The sequence below is a fragment of the Triturus cristatus genome, chromosome 7 (genome assembly GCF_964204655.1).
Source record: "Triturus cristatus chromosome 7, aTriCri1.1, whole genome shotgun sequence".
NCBI classification, from domain to species: Eukaryota; Metazoa; Chordata; class Amphibia; order Caudata; family Salamandridae; genus Triturus; species Triturus cristatus.
In genome coordinates this window covers 1,356,098,655-1,356,120,534 of record NC_140590.1, presented here as the reverse complement: position 1 = coordinate 1,356,120,534, position 21,880 = coordinate 1,356,098,655, and the positions used below count along the sequence as shown (strand labels likewise).

General features: G+C 44.8%; 1 protein-coding gene across 19 annotated transcripts in view; it reads right to left on the bottom strand.

Annotated features, from left to right (window-relative positions):
• LOC146812053 (copine-1-like) overlaps positions 1-21,880 on the bottom strand; it is a 633,944-nt gene that overhangs the window by 208,092 nt on the left and 403,972 nt on the right. For all 19 annotated transcript variants that reach the window (XM_085619050.1, XM_085619045.1, XM_085619042.1 and 16 more), the window contains one exon: positions 4,779-4,862. In XM_085619050.1, the coding sequence (XP_085475176.1) occupies positions 4,779-4,862 (84 nt within the window). The remainder of the gene's footprint in view (positions 1-4,778; positions 4,863-21,880) is intronic.

The window sequence follows — 21,880 nt, the reverse complement described above, 5'->3', positions numbered from 1 at the left end:
TGACGACAAAATAGTTTGTTATTCAATGTGTCAATTTCTCTGATTACAGTGTCTTCAAAGAGAAGTATCTCAGGTAGCAAGCTGTCGGTGTCAGGGCAAAATGTGAATTTATTTGAGTCCACTGATGTTGATCTCAGGGTTGTCAATGTCACCTACAAAGTATGTGACCTTGTGTAGATATTGTAAAACCTCAATTTGTCTTGCACACAGAGTGGTACAAATGATAACCCTTGTTCAGTACTAATTTTTCAGTTTCTGAGAATTGGTGAGCGAACAAAATATATATAGGGATGGGTTCCTAGGATCTGGTATTGGGATGATCTCCTGTACACTCCTCCTGGTCCTGAACTCTCCTTGTTCTATGAATTGGCCTCTCCATCCTCTCCCTCGTCCCTGCAGCCACCTCTGTTGTAAAAAGTTTGGGCCAATGGGTATTGGAGTTTGTGGGACCCGATGTTTCTTGGCTAGAGTCTGATGGTGTCCAAAAAGGTGATGCAAGTGATCTACCCTGATAACCCAAGTTAAGACTACTTCGGTTTTTGTAGAAGTCTTCCTTGAGGTAGGGTTATACGTTGTCAAGTTTGAAGTTCTTGATCTCTTGAATTCATTGTGGTTTTCTGGTTTACTTTGTGCATCTTAAAACCAGCAATTGTTTTTCCTACTGCTTCTAGCAATTGTTTAGCATCTTAGATAGTGGTATCATTCATCATTTCTCTTTGCAGTGCCTCAATTTCCTTCAGTTCCTCCTCACTAATGCGAAATGCTGTTTCTATTGATAATGCCAGCCAATCCCTTCAACATTTAGCATCTACCCAACTAAACTGTAGTAAGATTTGTCAAGAATGAAAATCACGGTAATGCCCTTTACTTGTAAGCCTAGGGGTATTGTGTTCTTGATGTGTTCCAGCAGCACCTGTGTATGTAGTTGAGTCCTATTATTAGGTCTCGCCTGAGCCAGCGCATGCGCTGCTCTGACGAGACATTTAGGAAAGCTCCTGGCCATCCAACGCATGACACCGTAAGTCCACCTACATCATTTGAAAGTAAAGTCATGAAAGTTCTAACCAGTAGCCGGTTGTAAGCCAAGCTACACACTTGCAAAGCAATGATTTATTTCTGAAAGTGGAACCAACGCTAGTAAAAGGTAGTAGTCTCTGTCACTTCTCCACCCCCTGAGCGCGTGAAGGGAGCAAGAAATAAAAAGTACAGCAGAGGGAGCGAAATGGGTGAAAGAGAAAAACTATGAGGGGAAAATAAGGAAGGAAGAGCATGAAGAGGACACTAAAGAGAGAGACGAGAGACTGAAAGAAAGGGGTGTGATAGAGAGAGGGATTAAATACATAAGAGAAGGGCGACAGGCGTAAATGAAATATAGACGCGTGAAAAAGAATGAGCAGGTGACAGCGATAGGTGATATACACAGACAGGTGACGAAGACAGCCAAGAATCAGAGAGGGGAAAACTGTTGATAAGGGATGACAGTATGAGAGTTGTGATATACATAGAAGCAGATGCCGAAGAGAGACAGGAAGAGAGGAGAGACAAATGTTAGCGAGGTGTGATAAAGAGACGGGTTATAAAGACCGCTGAAAGGGTGGGGTGGTAGACATGTGAGAAAGTACAGATGAATGAAGGGAGACAATTGAGGGTGTGGTGATTAAGTGACAGACCGGATATGTCGTTTATAGTGAGAGAGCAAGAAAAAGCGAAACTGGTGATAAGAAAACAGATAGAGGTCAGAAAAATACAGCTGGGGAGAGGCAGAAAGGAGAAGAGGTGAGAGGTATGGACCTGATATTAAGACTGGTGCAAAAGAGACAGACAAGCGTTTATAAGAGAGGTGAAAGGTGAAAAGGTGACAGAACAGGTAAGAAAATAGGTTGAGACTCCTACAGATACAGATCTGCACAACGGCATCAAATATTTTCACCCAAACACATCCAAGTGGCAGGGAATTCTACTAGAGCCGAGTGGTGCCCACCGGAACAGGTTTTTTCAAATATTGTTTTTAAATCCAGACAAACTATCATCTGCTCAATAACTGATAAATGACAACCCGAGGCGGCTGAGCATGCAACATTCATTCACAGCTAGGTTGAACATCTTCACCTTTAGAGACGAAACCATTGATGAGGTTTCTTTGAATCATAAACATGTACTGAACAATATGCCGTGATATTGATATGAGATTTTGCTCCTGCTCTCGGGAAGACTAATGGACCCATTTCATGTTGGACAGGATATTGTATTCCAGACTCCAGCTTCACTGGGTGCAGAAATGCTAACGGTAAAAAAAATGTGTTTCAGTTGAATGTGCAGACACAAGGCCTCGAATCAGGAAACGCATGTGAAATTGAACTTGGTAATTCCATATTCAGCATGATTTCCCCGAATTTTGGGCCCAATAACTTGTGACTCCTTGTAATTGGGGAAGACAGTGACTGAAGTGATTCACTTCGGCCCAGAATCCCTTCATCTCATTAACCCCTTCGGTGCTCATGACGGAACGGTTCCGTCATGAGCCACGGATGAGCTGTGCTCATGACGGAACCGTTCCGTCATGACCACGCCCGCGCAAGATTCCGTCAGCACAGCGGCGGAATTTGCGCAGCATGGAAGGGGTTAACAAGCCTTCCTCTTATCGGAGTCTGCAGACCTGGCAAACTACGTCACTCTCCCAAAAATACAGGCGTCCGACCCCAAAAACACTAAACCGAAAGCGTGCTTCTGCACGTACTAAAGTAATGTAAGGATTGTGCCCTAAAGCTGTTCTCATTCAGTCCTGCAGCGAGTAATAGGATTGGCTGAAGGTTTTCAAGCCAATCCTAGATTCTCCACACAAGTCTTGGGCAACCGTTGGAGAGTGAAAGCCACATAATTATTGGCTGTCACCCAAAATCAGCATAATTACGGAGAAATGGCGACCGGTAAAGATATTGTCACGGACAACGGACAGAAGGCGAACATTACGGACAGTCCGTGAAATTTACGGACGCTTGGTCACCCTACAACTGAGACAGACACGACAGCAGATTAAGAATGATGACTGACCGTGCGCCAGAAAGCTAATTTTATGTATAATTAGCAGCATAAGCAACTAGGATAGTAACCTCATTGCAGGCACTTACTTGGTTGCAGCGAGCAAGGCTCGGTAACGTTCCTGGCAGCAAATAGCCGCAACAACCCAGACGACTCTCCAAGCCCCGCTGCGGCAACTGAGGGCGGCTTGTGTGCTCTGGGCTCGCGCTGCGCTGTCATGACTGCCGCCAGCAGATAAAACTTAATATTTTCAAGACATGCCGCCCACAGCGCAACCCCCCTATTAAAGTGTTTGTCTGACAACTCCTGTCCGGACCACACTGTCTCGGTAGTAGCCACTGGACAAAGTGACTCCAGACGTCTTTGTAACTGTAATGTCCCGGGTGAATACAATTATCAGTTACATTGTACGCGCAGCGGCTAGCCCCCAAGCCTGCCGGTGGGGGCAGTGCGCATCGAGACCGTGCGCTGCCACTCCAGCTTAAATTCATTCAGGAACGGTGTATTATCAGCGCTCCCGCTTTGACAGCAGAGGAGGCGCTATAATGCGCGACTTTGCATTTCAGTGCGTTGATGCGGACCACCACACTGAAATGAGTAGTCTAACGCCTGATGTGTGGTACTTTGCAGGGCTGACAAACTGTGGTGGGGAGCCTGAGTGCTCACGTAGTATGGGTCCTGGTCGGATCGCTCACTTAGGTGGGGGGTGCCATGAACCTGCAAGAGCTCACTGGGGAAGTGTGTGGGGGGGGGGGGTGTAAGAACTCACTCAAATGGAAGGAGCCGGGACCTTGTGAGAGCTCAGTGGAGGGGATCCTTCAAGAGCGCAGTAGGAGCAGGAGCCTGCAAAAGAGCAGCAAGGAGAGGGTAGCCAGTGAAAGCTCTTTAAGAGGAGGAGCTCTATGACAGATGGAATCTGCAGGAGCCAAGAATGGGGAGGAGCCTGCAGAAACTCAGTGATGGGCACGGGGAGAGCCTGTGAGAGCTCAGTGTAGCAGGGGGGCCTTTGGAAATTCAGGAGAGTGTGGGTGAGCTCAGTAGATGACGTGGTGCTTACAATAGCTTTCTAGGTTTCAGCAGGTGGTCAATGTAGCTGCTCCAATGGTGGCCTACAGCAAGCCAGTGGGCTAAGGACCTGAATTACAAGTAATAAAATCTGCATTTAGAGCATGTATATAGGAAAAATTGTATAGATCCACAACTATTTTCACTCCATGCCACAACACAAGTGATGAAAATGTTCGTTATACTGGTCTCTACGCCATATTCTTACAACACCCGAAACAAGTTATCATTCATAATTTCCAGAATACTACTTTTGACTTTCTTCTGTACCTTTCCTACTCTATATTTTACAGTAGCAAATAAAATGAAATATTTCAATGTGAAAACATACCAAGTACTATAAATGTGCGACTGTTTTGCATTCTACTGAGCTTTTTGTACATGCCATTTAAAATCTCAGAACATATGACGTGCCACAAAGAATGAGGGGGCATGTGAGTTAAGGACACTACTCTGATCCCCACCTCTACAGCCACACAGTGGGTACACAGTGCTCATATAATCCGGGCCGACCAGGGAAGAGGGACGGGAAAAAGAAAGCTACTAAGTATACAATACGTTTCTTAATGACAGCACCCTTTGGCTACTACTTCCATACACTGTTTGACAGCAGAATACCAAACATACAAGCAAACACAAAAAAACTGACAGATCAAGTCACCATCAAAAATTACCTCGGATCTGTAGACAAGCTGCCAAGACCCAGCATCGCCTTGTTTGAAAAATTCCAAAAAAGGATCCGATTTGCCTAGAAAATCCTAGGGGGAAAAAAAAGCAATGAATGGAACGCATGACATATGCAGTTAAAGCACCATTACATTTATTCCTGCAAAACCATAAAATAAAAGAAGCAAAGTGTAAAGGCTGTCTGTATTCTTCATATTTACTAAACAGGAAGAAAAAAACAATTGCAAGGGTCTGAACTAGAAGCCCAACTAAGAGGTAATCCAAGAAGCATCTGTTAATGTTCTCCTCATAAGCACATGGTCCTAGGAACTCTTGGTGAGAATAGCTTAGCGAGTACTTTTGGTCACCAGACTGGATCCAGCTGCAGCAGACAGAGTCGCCCATGAGGGGGGCTCACTTTGGTCCCTGCTGCAGCAGAGAGCGAGTGCACCTGAGGGAACTTATGATGGACCCACCACTGCCGGGGAGTTCGATCCATTTCAGAAGGCATGTGTCTTTGGGAGAATTCAGAGAAAGTACTCTGGCACAAACTGTTGAAGGTTTCCATTTGAGGGAAATCGGAACACGGAGCAGAGTCAAAAGGGGGAACAAAGGGGGAGGGTGGTTCTTGGAAGTTTAGATGGGACCACTGAGCTTCCTTCATGGTCCTAGTACGTCCTACTGCCTGGTGCCAACTGCCCTGTTAAATTCTACCAACTCCTTTCATTTCAAATGTTAAGAGAGAACAATTTACGCAACATTATGCAGCATCAGCAGTTACTTAAACAAAATACACTTTGGAAGGTGTTTACACAGCCATGAGGCAAGCCTAATGGGGATTTTATAGGCTATGCTGTTTCAAAGGCAAGTTGAAGAAAATGTACCTATTGTACCAAACTACTAAAAGGCTCAAGAAATGAAACATGCTGCTTGAAACAGATATATCTAGCTATATCTAGCTATATCTGGGATTCTGGAATTCGTGTATATTCGTCTGTCTCAAATTTCTTTGTAATCGGCAGCTTGTGACGCACCCAGTTGCCGATTATAAAGAAAGGACATAAGAACTAGACTATTATACATTATGCAGTCCAGTTCTGATGTCAATGCCTGAACCAGTGTCAGCAACCAAGGCAAAGCCTTTCAGGTCAGATCAAGGAGCTTATTTAAAGCAGCTATTTAAATCAACACAAACATTTCCACTTTCTTCCATTAATGCCGCTGAACCCGGCAGTGTGAGGGTGGACTCACAAATAATTAAATTTCACTCCAAAAAGGATGCGGGCACTCACAGGATCCATTATTCTCATTTCATTGCTTTTTGCAAGCTTACGCACTTCAGCTACCGCCTTTCTCAAAGCTTGCTTGTAGATTGATAACAACCAAAATGATTTAAGAAATGTAAATAGTCACTCTTTACTCCTATTGGTTAACCAAATATCAACATGAAAAGAGGACTGGTGACATCCCACAAGTAAATACATGATGTTCTGCGGCCATGTGTACATGTATGCCACGGCGAGGGAGGATTCTTTTACAATCTGGTGAGGAGTGATCTGCCTGTCGAACTGCTCCCAAAGATGATTAACAGCAGTTTATCTCTGGGAAAGTCCATGAAGAGAGGACTGAGTCAATGAGCAGTGTGGATTTAAGTTTTCAACTGAGTACAGAAATACTTACCTGATCATTGCCATGAAGGCAGATGAAGTAATGCTTCAATGTAACAATATTTACCAGAGGAGTATTCATATCCACTGGGATTATGGAGTTGCATGTACACATGGCTGCCGAACAAGATGTATTTACTTTTAGTTTTACTAATAAAACTATACAGTACACAACTGATTGTGTGTGGAAATGGCATTACCTAGTGCATTCGTTTGTTTTGATCATATTAAAGTATTTCTTTCCAACACATTTCATAATCAACAAAAATGTGCTTCATTTGTTCTTTCGTAATTCTGATAAATTCTGAAATACTTTCACAGTTCATTTAAATGTGGTTGTGGGCTACAAAAAAAAACAACTTTCCTTCGCTCAGTATCCAGCAAGTTTGTCACAAATCCTCTCACTTTGAGGTCAGAGAAGGAAAAGCAAACACCAAGCGCCCTTGGAAGACGGAGCCTGACATTTGACCTCTGTCTCTGAATTCACAGCAAATGTGACAAGATGAGAACTAGATTTACAGGCCTGTGTACAGAAAGGAGCACGCATGGAAAAATACAAGGAGAGGTAGGGTGAAAAGGCTTTAGTCCTTGGGAGGGACGGACTCACACTAGAGATGGAAAAAAAAAAAGTCAGCTAATAGAAAACCAGAAAATGTGAGTTTGCCACGGAAGAAAAATTAGAGAACAGGCATAGCTTGGGCTTTAAGAAAAAGCAAAATGAAAAACTGGCATTTGAATTGTAAATTGTGATAGATTGTCGACGCCAATGAAGGCCGAATGGAAGCATTTATCTGCTATTTTAATCTTTTTATATAGTGCACCTGCCACGGACATGGACCATTCCAAGGCATTTTCAGTGGAGTAAGAGCATTAGACAAACAGGAAGTGTGTGAGGGCGGGAGAGGATGCAGTCGAGTGGTTCCAAGTCCTTACAGGGCTCAAAGCTGGAAGGGTGTCATTCTTTTCCGTCAGTCTCAAGTCACTAGGCATAAACATTTGAACCCTGGCTTGCTTACTACGGATCTCTTGTTGAGGTCTAACTTGGGTTCTGTCAGCACAGGGTGAAGTAACCAATGGGTCATAAATACAGCGGGGTGCATGCCCCCCCCAACTCATGCCACCCAAGAATCAATCGCAGAAGAGTATGCAGGGTCTTTTATGCCTCAAAAGCTCAACTAAAAGACAATGTCATCGCAAGACCCTTAACAATAGGCGCTATGCAAAATACAGTCTTCTCTGACATGGCAATCACAAAGACGACCTCGGGGGACCAGACTGAACAACATCAAGGACATGCTGCAGCTGATGGGTAAGTAAACGTTTCATTTTTCCTTATAATAAAGAGTTAAAGTAATATTTGCATGCCATGTAATTAAGTTTGTTACTGAATAAGTTGCATTCATTGCTGTTGGCATGTTTTCCCTTGCAGGATGTTTCTTTATAAGCAACAGGGTGTGGCCTAACAGCCAGAAATGTTGAGCTAGGGAAGCAGGTTTGAGTCTCAGAACTGCTTAACATCCTGTCATTCTGAGCAATCACTTAATCTCCCAGTGCCCATAAAAAAATAAAGGTAAACCTGTGTAATGCAATTGGTGCATACGTAAAGCACTCTAATACCTTTGGTGTGAGTTCCTGCGAAAGACTAATTGTATAGTGCATACTTTTAACTGATGCACTGTGAGAAACTCGAACTGCCTTCAGCCTCAACTTCAGAGCTCTGAGTCATGGCCTGTTATAAACAAAACACTTAACAAGTCACAATTGGGAGCTTTGGCGTTGAGCCTAAAGGCACTCCTAGATTCTCACAGTGCCTGCCAAAATATTCACTTTGCTCGCCCCACCATTTTTGTATGTCACCAACCACCACGGACTATAGGGATTGTCCAGAATAGGTCTTTGACAGCAGAGAGCTACATACGGTCTGTAGGCAAGTCCTAAAAACGGCTGGCCCAACTTACACCAAATGTGGCAACATAACTTTTATAACAAATCTGTCTTTTTTGGTGTAAATAAATGAAGCAGTTTTTGAGATATCTATGTTTGAAAAAGATGGCTGGCAGGCAGGCATAGAAGGGTTCAAGTTTAGAGATTTTTTGAGAACTCAAAAGCCCGTTCTTGACTTGCCTATAGCTTTAGCGCCATTTCATGAATTTGTACCAAATCGGACACACTCTTGGAGTGTTTTGTTATCTGTGGTGTTTCCAAGTTTGTGCAGATGAGTCCATTAGGGGGCACAGTTATAAGGGCGTTAAAAACTGTATTTTCCAAATTTCTGTGCTACCATTAAATTAATCTGCATGGAAATTGGCAGGCATTTAACATGTATAGTTTTCTGTTATGTACGTTTCATGCAGACTCAAACGGGGCAAAATACGTTTTCATTTCCTAATGTTTGCGCTGTTATTGAACCTGCATTAAATCTGGCATGCTGTTAGTAAATTGAACGTTGTTCAGGAACACCAAGTTACTTACCTTCAGTAACGCGTGGCTACACCAACAATCCACAGATTACTCACCAATAGAATATTCCCAGGTGCCAGACTGGATCAGGAACCCTATAAAGCATTTGCTCCAGTGCGCTGCCAAGTGGCCCCAATGAACTGAGCAACAACTTCATTGGCGCCTTAGGGGTGATGGAGAAGTGCCACATATAGGCACCCCCCCCCCCCTTTGAGCTGCTGTCACATTCAATATCGTCAGACGCAGAGCAGCTGTGACAAGTTAGAAATTACAATGTGCTGACAAACTAACTTGGCCCGTGTTTGTGCAATAGTCTACTGCACAGAAATCAGTTAGAGAGGATATCCCCCAGAAAGAGCATTACTGAAGGTAAGTGACTTACTCTTCTGGTCAATACTTCTAACCACAAATTGCTCACCTTAGAATAGATACCAAAGCAGTGCCATCCAAAAGGTGGAGCGTCTGAGTGGAATCAAACCTAAAATTCTTGTAGAACTGAGCAGGCAAAATGGCCCTTTCTGCGGAACTAGCACTCGAGGTAGTACTGCTTTTTAGGTCTCGCCTGACCCAGCGCAGGCGCTGGTCTGGCGAGACTTTAAGTGAGGGCTCAAAAAATGCTACCAAGGCCAGCCTAGAGCTACAGTGCATGTGTGCGGGCACACGCTTAGGAGCAGAGACACCATATGGCAAACCTCATCATGCTCATTAAGCCCCGCGATCACTTTTGCCCGCGATCACTTTCGCGGCGCCCCTATGATGTTCTCGTTTAAAGAACAAACATGTTGTTGTGTTAATGCTTTGCTGCGCCCGTTTGACTTACAATGTGCTTTCTCTTTCCACAAACTCGACGTTTGTGTTCCTTTATTTTGATATGCTTTTAGTATTACTGTCACACACCCATCCCCACCCATCCCCACCCACCCCCACCACCCCCACCCCCCACCCCCCCCCACCACGCCCACACACCCCCACCACACACCCCCACCCACCCCCACACACACCCCCACCCACACGCACCCACCCCCACACATGCACCCACCCCCACCCAACCACCCACCCGCACATAACCCCACCCACACGCATCCTCACATAACCCCACCCACCACCCCACCCACACACACACAACCCCACCCACACACAACCCCACCCACACACAACCCCACACCACCACACAACCCCACCCACACACAACCCCACACCACCACACAACCCCACACCACCACACAACCCCACATTGTCAAGTCTGACTTCTCCCAAAAAGTCGCAGCCATCAAAGGACATGTCTATTAAGGACACTTGGATATCCCGCAGAAAGAGAGTGAAAACCCGATCTATCACTGCTGTACCCAGGGGAGGATCATTTAGCCATGCACTGGGTAAAACTTTGCATGTCTTGTGTGTACATGTTCAAGGTAAAATTAACATACCACAAATATTGGGTAAGCCCTTGCACTCCTACCCAGGTGTCATGCTTCATCCTAGGGGTTCCTCATTCGCCAAGAATGATAACAATGGTGAATGGGCTTCCTATATTGAAGAAAGCACTTTGTAGCTCTGACTATGGTAAGAAAGGAGTGGGGATCCTAAGAGAGTAGTTTAAAAATCTCCCAGGTATCTCAAAAAGTATTTTATTCCCAGAGTACAGAGGAGATGATTAGAAATATTATTTAGGGGGCTTAAGGATGACTAGTATCCCTTCACCACAGTGGTCAACATGCTTCTGCCAAGTGGCCCAATCAGGCATCAGTGGTATCCATCAGAACCTGGGCTTCTACTGTGTACAGACACTGTCCATACAATCATACATATACCATTCAGCACAATCACAAAGAATACTTGCTGAGTACACATAGTAGTTGCTTTTTTGCCATGATGTGGAATCCTAATTAAGGGTATAAATTGCCTTGTGGAGGTAGGCTGGGAGACCCCCTTGTTCTCATATTTTCATAGGGTGATATCCTCTTTTCACCTACTGGTAAGCTCACCCTATGGACATATTCCAAAGATCCAGTTGCAGGCATACAGACGTGCAACCTGAGCCCTCATGGAAGAAGTGGAGGATCGGATTCTAGAGGTGGTTGGTTACGCATTAGTGATCTTACAGTGCAACATAGGCTTGCCACTGGCAGACAATGATTCCAAATCAGAGACGATTGTCCGGATCGGATTTTGCACAGGCACTAGCTTAATCGGCATAGGTGCCAGCAAAGATAAGTCCAGCTTGGACCCTGAAACAAGGATAGATGTCATGGCCGGCACCAGCAGGAAAAAGACCAGGTGGGGGTCAGTCAGAATCAGTACGCAGAAGTGCCATTGGTGGCCCCAGCAACATCATGGGAGCCAGAGGCACTCTGGAGGGAGCCAAAAGCGTCATGAGCATTTGCAGCATGGCCTCATTGAAGGCCTTTATTTGCTGTGAGGTAGACTATGGCCCAGTACATTTGGGGTACACAGAGACCAGCTTTGCAAAGGGCTCCAAGACTAAAGTTTCTGGGTAAGGGGAGGGCCTTCAGAGTGCCAGCTGTGTGGCTTCTTGTCCGAATGTAAGTGGGATTAGAATCCCGCTTAGCCTCTATTTACTTGTGACACTCTTTGGACTTTGAAATTCCAGATGACTTTGAGCGGGACTACGATTTGACTCGAGAGTGGTCCTGCAATCTATAGCAGGAGCTACCCAGTGACTGAGTGGAATCGCCGCTTCCAACGTGACCACATTTTGTGCTCTGTGATGTACAACTTTGCTTCCCGCTCACTGATTGCTTATGGGAGCATCATGACACTTGTCACACGACAGTTATGGCCACAGCAGAAACACCACAGACACACCCTGTGGGTGTCCGTGACCAACATCTGCTTCCTGCAGTTGTGGCAGAGCTTGATTCCAAATATTTTGGGTGGTGGTGGGGTGGAGACATTTATTTCCTGGCACACAGCTGAAAATTTGAGACAAATAGATCAACAAATTTGGGAGTGGAGCTCCTCATCTGCATCTAAGGGTACAAAAAGAAACGAGCGGACAGCAGCATGCAAGAGTGGTGCCTATCTGTGGATCTTATCAGTCACTTTGGGCCAGAAAAATTAACTACAGAGTCTGATGACGTCAGCTGGCAGTATCTAGGAGTAAGTGTTTTCAACAATTCCAGATCCAGTATGGTGCCTGGGAATATTTTAAGGATGAGAAATCTGTGGCTAGACGTAGCAATCACAATCTAAAGTTTCATACATGTCCAACCGAACTAAAGTTAAGAGGGGAGGGTTAAAAAAATCTTTAAAGTGCGACTAACTCTGCCGATTTTCCACAGATCACATTGAAATATGGAAGATACTCACTACACCTATGCATCAGGAAGTATTTCAGAATTGGCTGAAGGATATGAAAGGAAGGACTTTTGAAACCTCGAAGTGTTTTTACAATATTTATGCGGGTGAGGCAGTGAAGCACTGGTTTAATGGAGAGGATGTGGCCTACGGCCAGAGTTGCAGACTTGGGAACTGGGGATCCAGGTTCAAATCTCAGCCTCGGCTCAACATCCTGTCAATCTGGGCAAATCACTTATTCTACCCGTGGTCTACAAAATTAATGCGACCTCGTGTAATCAGGGCACAAGTCCTAAAAAAAGAAGTGGGGGTACTGACCGAGTTAGGCAGTATGCAAGAGCCATCATAACGTGTGCCATCACAGCACATTACGTCACAGCATATGACATCACACAAGGCGTCACTGGAAGTGACATCAGTTATTAAGAACTCTCACTTTTATCATTTAGAGTCATTATGAGATTTAACAAATTAGATTTTAAGTCTGGTTGAGCCAAAAAAGTGGTACAACCCAGACGCAAAATGTGGGCCCAAACTAATACATAAAAAAAAAAAACATTAAAAAAAAAAAACCTTTCCACAAAGAAGTTGCCAACAAGTAGAAAGAAGCATGGTAGTAGATCTGTTCTGCCTAATTGGTTGCAATGTCTGCAGTTTAAAATATCTTACAGGGTTAAGGAACTTGCTGCAGAGATCGTTGCGTGCTCCGTAAAGCTCCAGGAATAGTAATAATGGTAAAATAACTCTAGAGGTGAACACTTGTGGAGAGATCTGTGTTTTGTCTAGTCCCAGATTTGAATCAAAGTAGGGCTAATGTGCCTTTTTTTAAATTATTTTATTAGTTAATGCACATGCAAAATTTAGGCAATATGTACATCTCCAATAATCAAACCGAAAACAGCCAAGCACATCAGCAATGCAAAATAAAATTAGGAAACAGAAAAATTATATAACCCAAAAGGCAATAGACAAAAAGATATATATATATATATATAAAAGATAAAGATCAAATCTATACAATCGTTTCTAACCATTTAGTGATTGGGGACCAGATTTTTTAGGGCTAATGTGTCTCATGTAACATGCAGATGACCGATTTTTATTTTATGTAGACAGGCAAGTGGGATACTGCTTTAAACACAGATCTTCTTATTTGAAATTCATGAATTGTAATCCTTCTCGTATAGCACATTGAGCTATCAAGCACATAAGACTTATACATCTTGTAATCCTCAATGTCTTATCTAACACATCTTGTACATTGATGTCAATGTATAATGTTTATGTTACGTAAAGTGTTCAGACACCCTGTGTGGGGAGGCGTAATGCTATAAAATAAATAAAATAGTGCTATTTAAATTATTTCTGTAAATACTGGGACAGGCCAACACATCGGACATTCTTACAGTGCATGCACTTATATACAGGAACTGAACAAAGTCAAAAGCCTGCCTCTTAAGTACCAGTGAAGTGACAAGTTGCGTGTTTTTGTTTCCCCCTATGTTGCATTTCCGTTAAGTGCGAGGAGCCAGGCCACGTCCAGCCAGGTTACTGGATAAAAAGGAGGCCTGATTGCCCCTTAAATTCGGTCTTTACCTTTGTCCCAGCTGGAGGTGTAAATATAAAAAGCCCCTTTGCTGCCTGCACGTTGCTGCTGGGAATGAAAAGCAGACCACGTGCAGGCGCTGCTGAAAATTACACCGGGACAAGTTCAGCACATTTCTGAGGGGCCAAAGGGTGAACGGCATCTACCCTGCGAAAATAGTGGGTGGACGCCCTCTACCCGCGTGATCCCTCGAATTGTGCCCTGTATGTAAATTATCTGGCTGGTGCTCGTGTAAAACGCTCTAATACTTTCGGGCGAGCTCGCGCTTTATAAAAAAAAAAAAAAGCTTGCAAACAACAGTGTTTAAACCAGTGATCGTCGTAGGTAGTAGGATGGTATAGGATTGTGCATGTGTTTTGTTTTGGAAGTGTTGCTAGGAGCGCGCACCGACGTAGTTCTTTCCAGTGAGGGTGTCCGAGAAAGCTTTTGTTCAGGAGGCTGCGGATTCTGGGGATGAGTAAAAGTATAATGCTACACTATTATCTCATTACAGAGTAATCCTCGGGGCGCAAGTCTTTAGAGACTATTCAAACGAGTCGGTTTATGTCAATACACATGAACCTCACTTCAGCTTCAGCTGAAAGTCAAAAATACCTCGGGCATCAGTATACTTTAGAGATAAATAACAAATACCAATCGTGCGGCTTGTATTCTGTATAGAAGCCCGTCATTCACAATCCGCCACACGGTGGCACCAGAAGATCCTGCATTAATTGTAGGCACTATTTTATGACCCGAGAACTTCGTTATGCCAATGATGCAGTGTGCAACCATTCGCCAAAAACCTGTGCTTTGTAGCGCTGGTGCATGCCACTAACGTCCCGCAACAGCTACACAGGTCAGTCAGACGCTAAAAACCGGATGGAAAGAGGAGATTCAAAGTGCAGTAAGTGTTACATTAAACCGGAAAGAGCGAGAGACATAAAGGGATTGAACTTCAGGTCGGTTTGGACATACTGTGTAACATTAAATAATGCACGCCCTTTGTCGCACGTCATGGTTCAGGGTCGTGCACGTCAGGTCTTTTGTCTCAAACACTGATTGAAAGAGCTTCGAATATTTCAAACCACTTGCCTCCTGCGTCACTGAGAGAAGACTAACAAACCGGTTTAGTGTTGACCTTGCAAATATTTGGCGAATTAAAAACAGATGTTACATAAAATCAGATTGAGCATCACCAAACGTAATTAGGGTCTACAGTGTGAAAACGACCCAGAGTTCACTCGAGGAAAAGGACCAGAAAAGGGGTATACCAATTGAAATGGGGGTACAAATAGGGTTAACAACTGGCATGGGTGCAAATTCAGGATGGTAAGTGTAAAAATTCAGGACACAGGGTTAAATTCAGGACAAAAATTCAGGACATAAGGTCACAATTCAGGACAAAACTTTGGGACGAAAGGTACGTATTACAGTCACATCAGTGCCATTATGAGATGTAAAGCGGCACACATAGAATGTAGCTAAATGGGACGTGCAGTGCTGGACTAGAGTGCAGTCCTCCGAGTGGCAAACTTTATGTCAGATCACATCAACCATTCCATTTCTGTTCAGCTGGTGATGACTTGCATAGGGGCCGGTAGAGTACTGAGTAATGGACAAGACCCATAGTGGACAGGTCTTGCGTGAGGTAAAAGCATTAAGCAGGAAAAGGGAGTTAACAACAAACCTGCATGAGCTATAATTGGCTGCACACTGCTGAGCGTTATGGTATTTTTGTAAGTCAGAGTGGTTAGATAGGAGTTGACATTACTATATAATTACCTCCCTAGTGGCTAGCCATATATCAGCCTCTCCCTATTTTATCTGTATATTGGAAATAGTCTACCACTTGGGCTGTTTCATTTCAGTAAACTGTAAACTGCAGATTCTCATCGATGCACAGAAGTGTGCTGCAGACTAGAAACTGCATACACCAATAAGGCATTATTGTAGGGCAGAAGGAAGCACTGTCTTTTACATACTGATCATTTTCTACCGAATGGAAGCAAAAATCCTAACTTGCAGTTTTACTGATAAAACTATATAATGCACTAATTCTAGTGAGTGGAAATGGGGTTTCAGCAAATATGAAAAAGAAAATAAGGTAAAAATGTAAAAGGAATAAAGAAAGATAGGAGGTTACGGAAGGGCGGGGGTATTGCCATTATCTTCAAGGATCATGTGTAGGGGTGCATCAAACCAGATATTATTCAGGACTGTGAAAGTATGGGACTCTCACTTACCGTTTCCCCCACATGCTCATTATCAGGAATTCTGATATATCGCCCCCCCGGGCCCATGTGGGGGTGTTTGTTGAATCCCTTACAGACACTGCGGCAACACTGGCAAGCACCGCATTGATTTTCACTATTCTCGGTGACCTTAACTCGCACTTAGAAGATCACAAAAAAGCAGAGGCGCTGAATCTTACACAAAATGTACAGGCCCTACAACTAACCCAAAAAGTCCCAAGCCCTACGCAAGATTAACGCCACAACCTAGACCCAGTATTCTTGAATGAGGAGAAGCTATCAGTAGACAGTCCTTACCCAGTCCCTTGGTCGGATCACTTTATAATCCCGATGCTCTGGAAGTCATCAACTCCAACGTCGCCAACTCCAACTACCAATACTCAATCTGCAAAGAGCTGGGACCGAGCATAGGCAAAACTTCCACCGGAGTGCTGGTCCACAACGTTATTGAACTCTAAACCCCCAGGTGACCCCGACTCCAGTATAGCCTCTGACAACTTTAACCGATGGATTGAATCATCCCTGGACTCCATTATACCACATAAATGGAGTAAAAAAACCTAAAGACAAACGATCACCCTGGTACACCCCTAAAGTACGTGAATTTAAATAAAAATGTAAAAAACTTGAGATGGCCTGGAGGAAAGATTACAGCCTAGAGAAAAAACGGAGATACAGGGAAGCCATTAAAACATATCAAACAAAAACTAAGAGCACAGGCACAATACTACGAGGAGAAAATCAAAGTGGCAGCGAACGCTCCTAGGGAAATCGTCAGAATAGTGAAAAAATGGACAAGTTGTCCCCAACTGGAATTACCAGCAGAATCTGCACCTCAACATTGTCAGGATTTAGCAGAATGTTTTAACAACATCATTCTGGATATACATCATTAGTTAACCCCAGCTTCTGGCCCGAGAACCAGGATACAGAATCAGAAATTCTGGAGGGCAGAGCGGCTCATCTAGATGATCTTCCCACCCTAGACATAGCTACGCTCTCACAAATTTTTACTACAATCAAATCTGGATCCCCCTGTGATGCAGCTCCGGTGCACCTGCTGCACAAGGTAAAGGAGGTTATACTACCTGTATTATTGGAAGCACTAAATTCCTCCATTATTGCTGGCCAAGTGCCTAGATCGTGGAAAAATGCCATGGTAAAGGCACTATTAAACAAGCATTTGCAATGCAATAGGTCTCGCATTATTAAAGTTTGAGCTATTGGCAGTGCTAAATAATACAACACCAATAGCTCAAACTTTTATACTGCAGATGGAAGGGTTGGTCCTGCTGAATTTAGAAGCTAATGATGACAGATAGCCGGGGGCTGCTTGATTGGCACAAGGGAGGGGCTGGAGGGGTACGGGGCTGTGGGGGTCATCAGTGAGACCAGGTACAGATTTGGGTTTGGCCGAGGCAGCAGAGCAATCTTCTAAAAAGCCAGATGCTGTCTGACTTCACCCAACTGTCAATCAACAAGCTCGTCACTTAGGAAGAGTTATGGCTCCGGTTTGACAGCGCAAAGGGAAAGAAATTAGATATTGTGGTTTTATTGAAAGGTAGGCCTTGATGAGATCTGACAGCTAAATTTAGACGAAGCAAGCTGTCCAGTGGGATCTCACCGCAGGTCTTCGGCCCGTCTGCTCTCCATGCCTCCTGGGTTTGCTTCAGAGGCGCAGAGTGTCTGTCGACTGTCTTCTGTGTGTGATGGGTGGAAGGTGAGAGTGTCTGGAATGGGATACGGTGACTGATAGTGCGCAGAGGCAGCGCGCAGACTTCTGGGTTTGCTTTCTGCAAGGGCCTCTCAATGCATAGATCCGGCACTGTGTACAGTATCTGCACAGCAGCCCCCCGTGCTACAGCGGGAGGGAGACTCCTTTGGCACAGCACCGTCACCGCATTTCAGTGCGGCCTCTGACAGCACGCAACACAGCACTCTCGTAGACCTCGGTCCTGCTGCGCTGCCTCAGCTCCTGAGAGCTCACACCCTATACTGTTAGTGCACCCCAATCCTTGGTCAGCAGCAGTGCTGCTCGCCACTCACAGCCAACTCTCTCCTGTGCCCTTCAGCTTCCGGATACTCCATTAGTGAGGCTGCCCACCTGACTCTGCCCGTACAGCACTTCTATGGCCACAGCACTGCTTCTTCACAGAGGCCCAGCAGAGCCCCGGTAATGAGACGCCATTCCCAGTCCGGCCAATGCACCGCAGTTTGTCACAAGCGCACCGGCTGCTGCATTGCTGAGAACTCACTGCCAGTTCTCCCCACCCAGCCCTTACCAGTCAGCACCCCTGCGCCTACGCGATAATAGAGTCGTCACAACCAGCACTGCCAACGGCCCTCAGTACAGCTGCCTCACTAGAGGTCGGCGAGCCTACAAATTAGCAGAGACGGCCGAGCCAAGGATTTTAGAGCCCGTGCACGAGCCCGGCCCTGATAACATTTGTGATGCAAACCATACAACAAAAATCACGTAAACCATGCAAAAAACTCTATAAAACTCATTTCTTTTGCGATCGCTATTGTAAAAAGAAAAAAAAACACACGGCCGCGAGTGGTGCGCGCGCGCCACAGCGAACATTTGTTTTCAATTATCGCGCCCGTGTCTGGGCACGATATTTGAAACCACATGGCCGTTGGTGCGCGTAATAGACACCAATAGGCCATGGGCGGAGCAATGCGTCCGCCTTTGGCCTATTGCGTGCCATCTTTGAGAAATACACGCACTCAAAGGCCAATCGCAGATGCCAAAAGGAAAAGCACACGCACGAGCGTGTGCGATTCCAGGCTCTGTTTCTAGACCCCCCTACAAAAGGGCTCTCGCCGGCGCGAGCAGTGCTACGCACTGCAACGCAGGGCGCAAGCCCTAAAAAAAAAAACCAACCTCAACCCTGAAGTATGGAGCAACTATCTGCCAGTATCACTTCTCCCCATAACCAGCAAAATCTTAGAAAAACACGTAAATAAGATTCTCTGATTACCTGGAATCCCACGCGATTTTACATACTTCCCAGACAGGCTTCCGACCTAACCACAGCACAGAAACTGCCTTAACAGTTATGGAGGAAGCACGGAAGGTCCTTGATCAGGGAGGCACAGTGGCAATTATCCTGGTTGACCTGAGCTCTGCTTTTGACACTCAAGTACAACATTCTCTGACAGACTCAAAGCGGTGGGAGTGTCAGGCAAAGCCCTCTCCTGGCTCAAATCCTTTTAAAAGGACAGATCATATCAGGTATTCAAAGGCAATCACTCCTCTAGAAGGGTCCCGCTTACATGAGGAGTTCCACAGGGGTCCTCCTTGAGCCACACCCTTTTTAATGTTTATTTAAGACCACTTGCTGAGATAGTCCTCCCATATGGGATCCAGATTGTGACCTATGCGGACGACACACAGCTAGTGGTAGCACTAAGCCACCCTAAGAAGGTGTCAGTCAACTTAGAAGCTTGCTTGGGAACGGTGGCCACTTGGATGGACCAATCATATCTCAAGCTTAACGGAGATAAGAGAGTTAATGATCCTTGGCAGTCACACCATCATTTCTCCATCACTGAAATGGCCCAATTGTTTGGGCTCACCTCCAAAACCCAAAGAAAGGATCAAAAGCTTAGGAGTTTGGCTAGACAGGTCACTAAAGTTGGACCACTAAGCAGTATAAGTAGCAGCTACTTTCTATGGCATTATCAGGCAAATTCGGAACATTTTGCCACTGCTTCTTGTAACTGCGCACAGGATCATGGTACAAGCACTGGTGTTGTCCTGGTTAGACTACTGTAACTCTCTGTACCTGGTTACTCTGAAGACTACAAGGAAACTGCAGGTTGTGCAGAATTGCGCAGCTAGGCTGCTACACAATATCCCTAGAGCACAGTCGGTCAAACCGGCAATGAGAGCACTGCACTGCCTACAAAGAACGCATAATCTTCAAATCACTATGCATAGCGCATAAAACCCTATGGGGTACGGGTCCAAAATTCAATCTCGCTCTGATGACCTTTCATCGCCCTTCTCGCAATCTGAGATCGGCTAATCTATTCCAGGCAACAATAGCTAAAGTCCTGAGAGCACGAGCCGGAGGCCGTTCCTTCTCATACAATTCGACAAGTCTATGGAACACGCTCCCAATCCAGCTCCGATCAATGACCCATCATCTCTCATTTAGGAAGCAACTAAAAACATGGCTCTTCCAGAACCTGCCTTGAGACTGTACTCTGCCAATGGTTGCAACAGCGCTGGGATGCCTAAGGGTAGCCATGTGCTCTACCAATAATGAATTAATAATAATAATAATAATAATATGTATCATTTGAACAAAACCAAGTCAAGTGTCTTGATTGTTTTGATCCTATTAAAACTGTTTCCAGTTGTTTCCTAACTGCGGATACATTTTGAAACATTTGCAAAGTTCATTTGCAGATATTTACAAGTTGTGTGTTACAAACTCACAGCTTCCAGCCTTCGTTTTCCCACCCCCAAGAAAATGTGGTTAAACTGTGCATTCTACAACACATTTATCATTATATATCAATTGTATTACCTTCTAAAGTATAGTAAATGACGACTTTACTGTGCACCCGGATACGGCACTATTGTCAACAGTGCCTCTCTCTCACATGTTTCATTTGTTTTATAGCGCCTCTCATTCCAGTGTAGGGTGCCAGAGCACTTTACATCACATACACACAGAGACAATGAAGCAAACAAGTGTAAATCAGTGTACAGAAAATGTTACATAAGGCAACAGGGACTACACGGAGTAAGATGCATGTCACCCAATACTGGTAGGCATTTTGTAAGAGTGCTTGGTCTGAAGAAGCTCAAGCTCAGGATTCAGAACATAACAGAAGTTAGCGTTGACTTTAATTATAATAATTTTTTACTACCCTAACAGACATTTTTAGCAACATCGGATAATGAAAAACTGGGAAGAAAACCTAACTTTTTAACCGGTACCATGCAACTTGGATGCAGCTCTTTGATGGCATTTCATAGCTTACTGTGATAGATTACGTATATAACTTATGAACTGCACAGTAACAAAAGCAGTAACCCACTGAGCTCTCTGCACATAAAATACTGTTCTTTGATATGCATGGTACACATTCTTTGCAGCAGGCATATTAACCTTCTGTGCTACCCTAGATGATTCAAACCTGCCACTAAACAAAACTCCCATCTCTTGGTACAGGTGGCCTGTGCACACGTAATTCTAGTTAACAGCGCAAATACTGCGTGTTCAAGGTTCAAACATGCATTTGTACAATGTAATGACAGTAATACAGTGTTGCGTTTTCTCTTTGTTCAATACAGATCAAATGCCCAGCCAACACGTGTTTCGTCAGGGTAGGGACCCACGACTTCTTCAGGGCTATTGGACAGATGGACTGTGTGAACACCAATCTCAAACCCGGTTGTACTTCCGTCCCGGCTGGGATAGGGGAGTACGTTCGGACGATGGGCGTCGATTCAAGAAGTGGAGAGTGCCACGAGTGGTACGCTTGTTTGAAGCAGCAAGTACTCTGTGGATTCCCCGGACCTGCGGCGATAACCCAGCAGGTACATTTGTCACCAGAGTTATCGTGACACTTTTATTGTTGCCTGAAAACTGCTGGATATACAAGGAACTTTGAGGGACTACTGAGGGAGCCAGCCCTCAGTAACAAAAGCTGCCCCCCCCCCACCAGCCTCTAAGGGAAATGCCAAATGCGGGTAGGGCCAGGCGGACCTTGCTACCACCCTCCAATGGAGTCAGATGTCATCCATATTGCTAGGCTGTGTTGTGGCGTGGGCGGGGTCACAGGAGCTGTTGCCCCTGGTACAA